The sequence below is a fragment of the Eucyclogobius newberryi genome, unplaced genomic scaffold (assembly GCF_026437365.1).
Source record: "Eucyclogobius newberryi isolate DKJ021-1_F unplaced genomic scaffold, fEucNew1.0.hap1 SCAF_16, whole genome shotgun sequence".
NCBI classification, from domain to species: Eukaryota; Metazoa; Chordata; class Actinopteri; order Gobiiformes; family Gobiidae; genus Eucyclogobius; species Eucyclogobius newberryi.
The window spans coordinates 15,947,108-15,957,031 of record NW_027315790.1 but is presented as its reverse complement, the minus strand read 5'-3'; the positions used below and the strand labels follow the sequence as shown (position 1 = coordinate 15,957,031).

The following is a 9,924-nucleotide window of genomic DNA, read 5'->3' as shown; positions in this document are numbered from 1 at the left end:
TTTTATATGCAATTTCTCACTAAACTCTAATCAGTAGTTCTGTTAGTGTATAAACTGAAACAGTGTTGGGGATATTTTGTACAACCCGGCATGTCATTACAGCAGAGTTGTGTTGTGCACCTCCGGCCCAGAGGGTTTGGCCCTCTGAAAAATGTGGCCCTCTAAAAAATAAAGATGAATAGCCCTGGACTAAGCCCATGCACTCAAACAAAAATGTAATCTTAAATGTGCACTATGTAACCTTTCTAGTGGATGTTGCACTGTCTCTGTGGACATTGTATTACTTTGCCTAGAACAGTGGTTCTCAATCATTTTACATCAAGGTCCACCAAAGAAAATATTTGGCCTTCCGAGCACCACCACATCTAAATTGGGCCTGGAACAGGATTATTGCAGGTTCAAATTAGGGCTAAACAAGGTCTCGAGAAGAAATACACCATAGCCACAGTGGTTTTAAAAAATTATGCAATAAAAAGCAAAAATGTGAATAAAACACTGGCCTTGAATGTTTCACAGCATTGAATCTAAATATCTACCTTGAATACATCAAACAGGTGTATTTATTGAAAAACGTGAGCATGGGCTCACCTCTCCACAGAGCTGACCTGTTATGTCAATATTTAATAACATCTCCATGGAAACAGGCAGGTGTTAGATCATCCACCAGAAAGAATAGTGTACCTTTGAAGATCTACCAGACCCATATTTAAAATGTAAAATCCTCTAGAACGTTGTGATGTAATTTTTTTATTATTATACCTCTGTTCATAATCTGTTGCAACATTGAAATTTCCCCATCGTATCGTGGGACAAATAAAAGTGATCTCATCTTATCTTAAATGTGTAATCTGCGCGCGCCCTCTGGCGGCAGGAAGTCATAAGTACCATGTTGACGTTTCCTGTGCACAAGCTGAAGCTAAAGCTGAAGCAGACATATTCGCTTTCAAGAGCACTTTCTGGAAAGCTACACTAGGGAGCGGATTTATATTTGTTTCACCAGGAAAGGCGTGAATCCCAGCGGAGAACATGGGTAAGATGTCCATGAGTGTGTTTGTTAAGATTAGTGACTGACATGGCTGTGTTGTGGCGTCGTTTGTGGCTCATGATTACGAAATCTGGGCTGTCAGTGTTTAGCTAACGCATGCTGCTAACTTAGCTGTGAAGCTAAGCTGGTTTTAGAAGCACTTAAAGCTTATATTCCCTACATATGTCAGGTTTACCGTGGCATACATGTGTATGACAACAGAGTATATAAGACAGTATCTTGAGTTGTTTGTGGTCTTTAAATTTGTAATGTAAAAGCCTGTTGAAGTAAACATTGTGTTAGCAAGCTTAGTGTAGTTAGCATGAATATATTTAGCATTACTCAGTCAGCTGTATCCAAAATTATTCTGACTCTAGAGCTTAGCTTTGTTATTTGACCTCCTAATTATAGCTTCACTGGAATTACTGAAGAAATATCTTCAATTGCTCTATCCGTGTCTTTTACGTTTAACCCTGTAGTTTTGGTTCAAGCACACACCCTGACACATGGGTTTATGTTATATGTTTAGTACAAACATGTAAAATGCATCATGTGTTAATGCCTGTGGAAACTATTCCATTTTCTGCGTCCATATCCTTAAAAACAATAGTTCAGGGGAGTGGAAACTGCAATTGAATCTACTATGTTGTACATAGTCTGTGTAGTGACTTGGAATCTATTCAAACGTTAAACAATTTATCATAATAGGAATGTAGGCTAAACTGTTACTAAAGATGATCATTCTAGAAATCCTCCAAGTTTAAGATGCCTGTGTATTGTATGGATGAGTGTTTGTGAAGATCGCATTGCACACATAATTCTCATAATTTGCTGCCCTTGTGTATTTTTTTTGCCCCCAGGAAAACAACTTTTAGCTGAAATCTCTGTTTTAAGCTCGCATCGACTCTCCATGTGATCTGTATTGTGTTCTGCTCCGGTGCCATGACTGCACAAAAGCAGTTTCTGTACAGCCATCAGATTATGCCCACATAGCACCTTTGGGTCCAGTGACTGTGCTTGGGTGCTTGATGTTGACATTTTGGAAAGTGGTGCTTACATTTTGCCTCCATAGTTTCAGAACTCCGGCTTCAGTGCAACGACTTTCAGGAAATGACTGGGTTTGTCTGATTTGAATTCATGAGCAATGTTTTACTGTGACCCCACAGAGCCGTCAGCCAGTCCGGCCAAGGATAACTGCAGGATGAACCGCTACAAAAACAAAGCACTGAACCCCGACGAGATGAGGCGCAGGAGAGAGGAGGAGGGCATCCAGCTCAGGAAACAGAAACGGGAACAACAGGTTTGAATGAACAAATATGTTTGGGATATAATTTTGGCAGCAGGAAAAAAGCCATCACAAGGAAATGGATTACACAAACCCCGCCTGACGATCAAGGACCGGACTGACATAACGGACATTAGACGTAGGGAAAAAATGACCTTCAGACTTGACTTAAAAATTGACAAATTTGAAAAATGTTGGGCGAGATGGGATGTGTATGTTGGACTTGTTGTACCGTAACTTTATTTATGGTTTATCATTTTGTGCCATGATTATCATTTTTCATTACGGGGAGAAACATTGACCATATAGCAATTGTTGATTTGGAAATATGGAAAATTAGAATATCGAGTGTATTGTCTATGATGGGGATGTCAACATGTCTATAGAGCGTTGGGATTATTCAGGTCACAATCGTAAGCGCCACAACATAATCATTGTCAAAAAATATACCTAATTTTAAACTACTTTTTGTTTTTGTCACATTTTTTGCAGCATCTTGAACTAGGGGAATTGTAGAAAATAAAAAATGTCTCCATGTGTATTATCATGTGAATTATCATTAATTATCATCTCACAATAATTGAGTTTTAGACAACCTCAGTCTATAATTATGACTTAAAGGCGGTATGGACGATTTTTTGACGATTTGAGAACTCAGGTGGAAGTGCACATGCGCTCTCCCCCGTGCGGACCGATACAACACACACGTGCGTTTGTTTATTAGCGCAACGGAGCGCATCGCATCTCTCGTCTCCTGTAGATTTCTGTCCACTTCTGAGTCAGCTCGAACTGTCTTTCTCCGTCTTCATTTTGCCCCGTACACTGAGGGAACTATATTATGATAGATCCATGCGCTTAGGCACGCGGAAACGTGGGGAAGAGCCAGACGCGACTGCAGGTGAGCGGTAGGTGCGTTTTATGATTGATACGTGGCAGGACTAATGATTTATCCACGCCACGAGGAAATATGATAAAAAAAATTGCTGAAAAAAATCGTCCATACCACCTTTTAATAATTTCAGCAAGAATAGCAGAAATGTCAAGTGAATTTTCCAATTTCCATTTTGTGGTTTATTTTATGGTCCATTCTCATTTTGTGCAATATTTAAACCTCTACCAAGATATTAGTGGCACATTTACGCACATTCCTGATTCCTGCTTAGGTGAAATTGTCATAATCGTGCAAAATAATATTGTATTTGATATCGCACACCTATTGGGGCGAAGTGTTCTCGTTAATGCACAAACACATCTCTTAAATTGACTTCTATGCAAATATTTTTTGTTAAAAAGTTGAAAATTGTGTGGAAGAGAATGCATTTGTTTTCTACATTTAAATTGTTTTCATTACAGCTTTTCAAAAGGAGAAATGTGGATGTTGTGAATGAAGACGAAGCCATGTTTGAAAGTCCCCTGGTGGATGCCTACCTCACCTCTCCTGCAACAGTGAGTGGTGAAAACGGGTGTCATCGAGCAGTCGCCGAGACGCAAATGTTTTGAATGACCACATTTTTCTCTACAGGAAGGAGTTATAACAAAAGAGATGGTTGAGATGCTTTTCTCTGACGACCCAGAGCTTCAACTGGCCACAACGCAAAAGTTTAGGAAACTTCTGTCCAAAGGTATTCACTCAAACCTCCTTCACAAACAGCGAGAACTAAGAATGCCTTAAACTTGACCTGTGTCCTGCTTTTCACATTTCAGAGCCTAATCCTCCCATTGATGAAGTTATAAACACCCCTGGCGTTGTGGAGAGATTTGTTGAATTTCTAAACAAAGGCGACAACAGCACACTACAGGTACCATCTATCTGTAATGCTTTAACGCACACAAAAACAACACGTGAATAAACGCGTTCTCAATACATATGTTTTAGTTTGAAGCTGCGTGGGCTCTGACGAACATCGCGTCGGGCACATCCATGCAGACCAAGACTGTGATTGAGGCCGGTGCTGTGCCAGTCTTCAAAGACCTCCTTAACTCAGACTTTGAAGATGTCCAGGAACAAGTAAAACACAATGCCCTCTTAAAATTTACTTTTTTTTATAAAAATACAAAATGTAGTTGTTCATGGATATACTCTTTATTGTTTGCAGGCAGTATGGGCCTTGGGGAACATTGCAGGAGACAGTTCAGTGTGCAGAGATTTTGTGCTGAATTGCCAAATCCTTCCACCTCTGTTATTGTATGTATGTTTTATATGAAGTTTTCAGATTCAGAATAAAAATCAGTCCAGATTTAAACATTTAAACATGCACATTTTGAACAGAGTAGCACTAACGCAAGAGAACTGAAATATGAACTATTAAACTACAGAATCAATAACATTTCTGTTGATTTTTAGCTGTTTAAACGACAAGGTTTGTAGTTTTGGAACATTTTATTTCATTTAGATCTCTCCACAAAAAGTTACAAAGTTTACTTTTAATACAATTTCTTGTGGAGAGTTTGTCATCAAGATTGCTTGCTTTGCACGGAATGTCTCAAACTACTAATCTATCTAGCATTCATAGAATATAAAGTATCTTGGCAAACGTGTTTTATTACTGTGAGCTGCTTGTCTCCACGGATACGTTTAATGAATGCCATACTGCGGGACATTCCAGGCAAAGCTATAACATCTTTTTGACGACAACCAGAAAAGTTACTTAGTGCCCCTTTAAAATGATTGCACCCTTTGCACATTTATTCCCTTAAATGTTCAGTTGTATATTCTGACAGATTTTTTACTTCTTTTTTGTTTTTTCAGGCTTTTGACCAAATCCACTAGATTAACCATGACTAGAAATGCAGTTTGGGCTCTATCCAATCTCTGTAGAGGAAAGAACCCTCCACCAGCTTTTGAGAAGGTCCGAACAAGACATTTTCCGAGCTTGTTTTTTGTTTCTTTTACAGCTTTGTCCATGCTGACCTCACCCTGCTGTGTGCTCCCTTCACCAGGTCTCCCCCTGTCTGCCGGTGCTGTCCAGGCTTTTATTCAGCAGCGACCCGGACTTGCTGGCCGACGCGTGCTGGGCCCTGTCCTACCTCTCCGACGGCCCCAACGACAAGATCCAGGCCGTGATCGACTCCGGGGTCTGTAGGAGACTTGTAGAGCTGCTCATGTAAGTCATAAACCAGTGGACTTGAGGTATAGAGAACACAGTACCATGATCTATTTTGTGTTGATGGGACGAATCTGAGTTTAATTTGGAATGTTTTTAAGTACCATATTAAACCTAAAAGCGCCAAAAACGCATACAATGTCCATGCGCTAAATTAGGTCTCACGTTTCACTCATAAACGGTGATAAAGTAGTTGGTTGCGGGTACATTCTATAACGATAAAGGTCACGAGAGGAGAGACAAAGAGATTATCTGCGACTGCATCAGAGAGGGAGAGGGAGGGTAAGGCAAAGACCATAAGAAGCACACAAAAGGAAAGAAGGAATGAGAGACTTTGTCAAATTGCGCATATTTTAGTTCAAACCAGACAAGCTGTGGCCCTGACTTCATAATTGTTACGCATCTTCTTTAACCACCACAGGATTGGCTAGAAGACCTGTCTATTTTAAAATGAGTGTAAAACCGTGCATAGTTTTGACGTAAAGTCCAATATCGCCTACAATAAACCCCAATAAATAACCTCTGTGTAAACATAAGCACAGTAAAGGCACGCTTTATAGGCTGTATCAGTTTTAGCAGTTTAGAATAACCAAAATAATTAAATAAAAATCACTTGTTTTTCTGTCTTTTGCCAGGCACACTGACTATAAGGTGGCGTCCCCCGCTTTGAGAGCTGTGGGCAACATTGTCACAGGGGATGACATTCAAACACAGGTATATTCAGTTACAATGAGCAATACGAATTACGAAAGTCCAATTGGAAGTTGTATATTTTGCATTGGAAAAATTGTCACTGTATTGGAAAATATATCAGTTTTTGCAATATGTCACATAGTTTCCTACATCTAATATCTGCAGTCATAGTTATTGCATTGAGCGTTTCTGCTTTTATCTTTAACCTCTCTAAGCACATTAAATCATGTGTGTTGTGACTGGACATAACAAACTCTAAACAGGGCAGATCTGTTTTCCTGTCCTTAGGTTGTGTTGAACTGCTCCGCCCTGCCCTGCCTCCTGCACCTCCTCAGCAGTGCCAAGGAATCCATCCGAAAAGAGGCCTGCTGGACCATTTCAAACATCACCGCTGGGAACCGGGCGCAGATACAAGTGAGCCTTCCTCTGTTCCACTGCACAGGAACAGTCCTATCCACATGCCAGCCGAGGCGTTGTCCTGGTTTGACCACATTCTTCTTTCTTTTTTCTACAACCTTGCAGAAAGTCATAGATGCCAACATTTTCCCAGTGCTTATTGACATTCTACAGAAAGCGGAGTTCAGGACCAGGAAAGAGGCAGCCTGGGCCATCACCAATGCAACTTCTGGGGGAACACCAGAGCAGATCAGGTCTGCAGACTTTCATGGTTACGCGTCATAATTCTGATCGGTTTGAAGGCTAGAGCTACAACGATAGTCAGACGGAATTATGTCTATGCTGCAGAAATGGGTTAAAACATGTCTTTCAACGTATTTCTAGACATTTAATTATCGGATGTAAAATGTCTATAAAAGGAATCACTAAAATGCAGAAATGTCATCTTTTACCCTTTTATTTGATCAATTTTTTCAGCTCTTTTTGATACTATATTGATACTACAAATTATATACTTGATATTAAAATTGTGCGTACCTTCAAAACAATATCTAAATTTTGATTTATTGATAACTTCAACTAGTCAACTATTCAAACAACAAATTGTATTTTGATAATTGTTATCATGACTATACAGAAGCTAAATGGCAAAAGACCATTTTAACTAAAAACTATACTTTTTAACAAAAACTGGCATAATCAAATCAAAGAAATCAAACATTTCTGATATTATTTTTTTCTTTAACTTTCAATCAAATGTTTGAAAAATGGGACCCAAAACATTTTTAAACAAGACGGGACCAGAGAACAACATATTGAGTAAAATTTGAAAATAAGAATTTTGCAAAAAATAAGGCCTCGAATGAAAAGAGATTAATGCACATAAGGTCCAAAATAAAAGTCCCATTTAGTCCAGATTCTGTCAAATTTGTCAATTTTCAATCGCCACATTTCAACATTTATTTAGTTGACATTATATTTAAAAATCAATAACAATTTGACTTATCTACTACAACTACTAAAATATTTTTAAATAATAAAATAATTCACCTTATTGTAATGATTGTCTTTCTTACAGCTCCAAACTATTTCAGTTCAATGAAAATGGCCAAATGTATAAATCTAAATCTTTGCAGCATAATTAGTTAAAACTGTTATTTTTTTTATGGTGCGTGTGGTAATCATATGAACTCTTTGTAAGTGAACTCTGCTGACTTCTCCTGTAGGTACTTGGTGAACCTGGGCTGCATAAAGCCTCTGTGTGACCTGCTCACTGTCATGGACTCCAAGATTGTGCAGGTGGCTCTGAACGGACTGGAGAACATCCTGAGGCTGGGCGAGCAGGAGGCCAAGCAGGAGAACAATGGCTCGGGAGTCAACCCTTACTGCGCTCACATCGAGGAAGCTTATGGTACTGCCCCAGCTCTGCTTCCATGTCATTCTGAATAAGTAAACGTGTGTCGACTTCCTGCCTGACATTGCGCTCGTTTCAGGTCTGGACAAAATCGAGTTTCTTCAAAGCCACGACAACCAGGAGATCTACCAGAAAGCATTTGAGTTAATCGAGCACTACTTTGGAGGAGAGGACGTGGACAGTAATCTGGCTCCACAAGTGGACCAGGCCAATCAGCAGTACCTGTTTCCCCAGCAGGAGGCCCCCATGGAGGGCTTCCAGCTATAGGTCCCCAGCCTCTTCAAAACCCAGCCCTCAACCCTATCCATATTCCCCAACCCACACACACACACACACACACACACACAGTACCTTCTGTGGTGGATTCTATTCCTTCTGTGGTGGTAAAGATTAGCTCTTGATTTACACTTTATTATTTCTTTTACTAATTGGACATTCCATTTAGAGAAATGCTTAGGCGTCTTCCTAAAAGGATGCTGCGGGTTCAATTCCCAGTTCTCAGTGTCAATCTGTCATAGTGCAATTGAAAAAATTGTACCCTTAGATTTATTTAACCCCAACCCTAATTTATCTTTTAAGTTTTTTCGTTCTCCTTTTTATTTCAGTTGAAGAAATATGGTACTGAGAGACTCTTTTAGTCTCTGCCATGCTCAACATATCTACAAATGGAACTAGGGAGGAGGCTGCTATATACGTAAATGAGAGTAAAGTCGGACCTTTTCCTTATGTTAAATAAATCTATGGTGAGTGGGTGGGGGGTTAAAACAAAAGAATAAAAAGGGCTTAAATGATATATTTGATAGGTTCGGGTTTTGATGAGAAATAATGTGGGTGGTATAGCTAGAGATCCAATGTTCGTCGTGTGCCGTGTAATTAATAACAATTTGAATTATGAAGTGATCTAACTTGTGATATAATGGCATCGCTGTGGGGATAGAAGATTGGGCAGCAAAGGCGAAGAATGTTTAGAGGAAAAATATGCAGAAGCAAAAATCTTACTTGTGAAAAGGTGACATTTTCAGCATTTGCTTTTCAACCGTTTCTTTTTCTTCAGCTTGCTGCGAGTTGCCGCTCTATCCCCAGTAGTCTGTAGTAGGTATTTTTGCATGGAGTTCTAATGCCCTGCCTACGGTCACAGAATATCCCTGGCCAAACGCACTGTTCGCCGATTGACAGAGCTCGCAAGTGGAAGTGACAAGAAATACGACTAATCATGTTGGGACTAAACGGTGAATTGAGTTTATTGTTGAGCAGAGATTGTGAAATAACTGGTGGTGTATTGTTTAGTGGTAGAGCTGATATGTAACCCATAACACGTATCACTATACTCAGTGCACGGGTCTGTTTTGATGTAGAATAGACGTCGTCAAGCCTCAAAGCGGCTATGAAAAGTGTTCCGTCTTTGTGTTCGTGTACAGCTGGAACATTTGGCCAGGGATATGCCTCAAACTAGTGACAAAGCCTAACTGCAACTGAAATTCAAGTAGACGTGTACTTGGATTTTCTATATTTGCATTTATATCTCTATATAATTGCACACAGGTCATGCACACTTACATACAACACCAGCCAACACTGTATACACACCTCACACAGATTAGTTGACAGCAGCAAGCCACGGGTTTCCAAAGATGACACGTAGTTTTTGTTTAAGTAGCTGTTCGGCTTCTGTGCTTCGTGCACTTGTTTTCTTTATTTATAGTGACGTTTGTTATTTTAATGAAGATTTATTTTATTATTTTCATGTTCAAAAAGATAAAAAAATGGAGGTTATTGGTTGTCCACTGGAAACTCCTGGGTTGCTGTTGCTCACATGACGTATGATTTAGTAGAAGTTGTGCCGCCTGACTCAGAGGTTAGCGTTAGCATCCTTTGTAGCCGTCTCTGGGTCAGTATTGGCCTTTTGTGGAAGGAGCTGAACTGTGATTGTGTGATGTTTGACTGACGGGCACTGTGTGAGGAAGAGCTGTGACTCTTGACTGTCCCCATCTGAGCATACCAGCTCCTG

At 39.8% G+C, this 9,924-nt stretch overlaps 1 protein-coding gene across 1 annotated transcript in view; it reads left to right on the top strand.

Annotated features, from left to right (window-relative positions):
* Window positions 1-876: 876 nt before the first annotated feature.
* The window catches only part of kpna6 (karyopherin alpha 6 (importin alpha 7)), a 10,703-nt gene continuing 1,655 nt past the window's right edge, over window positions 877-9,924 (top strand). Inside the window, exons 1-14 of the mRNA XM_072447717.1 lie at window positions 877-1,030; window positions 2,191-2,324; window positions 3,663-3,755; window positions 3,832-3,931; window positions 4,014-4,108; window positions 4,186-4,317; window positions 4,406-4,494; window positions 5,059-5,158; window positions 5,250-5,413; window positions 6,049-6,127; window positions 6,395-6,520; window positions 6,629-6,756; window positions 7,729-7,913; window positions 7,996-9,924. The exon at window positions 7,996-9,924 is cut by the window's right edge and continues 1,655 nt beyond it. Coding sequence (XP_072303818.1) covers window positions 1,027-1,030; window positions 2,191-2,324; window positions 3,663-3,755; window positions 3,832-3,931; window positions 4,014-4,108; window positions 4,186-4,317; window positions 4,406-4,494; window positions 5,059-5,158; window positions 5,250-5,413; window positions 6,049-6,127; window positions 6,395-6,520; window positions 6,629-6,756; window positions 7,729-7,913; window positions 7,996-8,183 — 1,617 coding nt within the window. The 5' untranslated portion in view covers window positions 877-1,026 and the 3' untranslated portion in view covers window positions 8,184-9,924. The remainder of the gene's footprint in view (window positions 1,031-2,190; window positions 2,325-3,662; window positions 3,756-3,831; window positions 3,932-4,013; window positions 4,109-4,185; window positions 4,318-4,405; window positions 4,495-5,058; window positions 5,159-5,249; window positions 5,414-6,048; window positions 6,128-6,394; window positions 6,521-6,628; window positions 6,757-7,728; window positions 7,914-7,995) is intronic.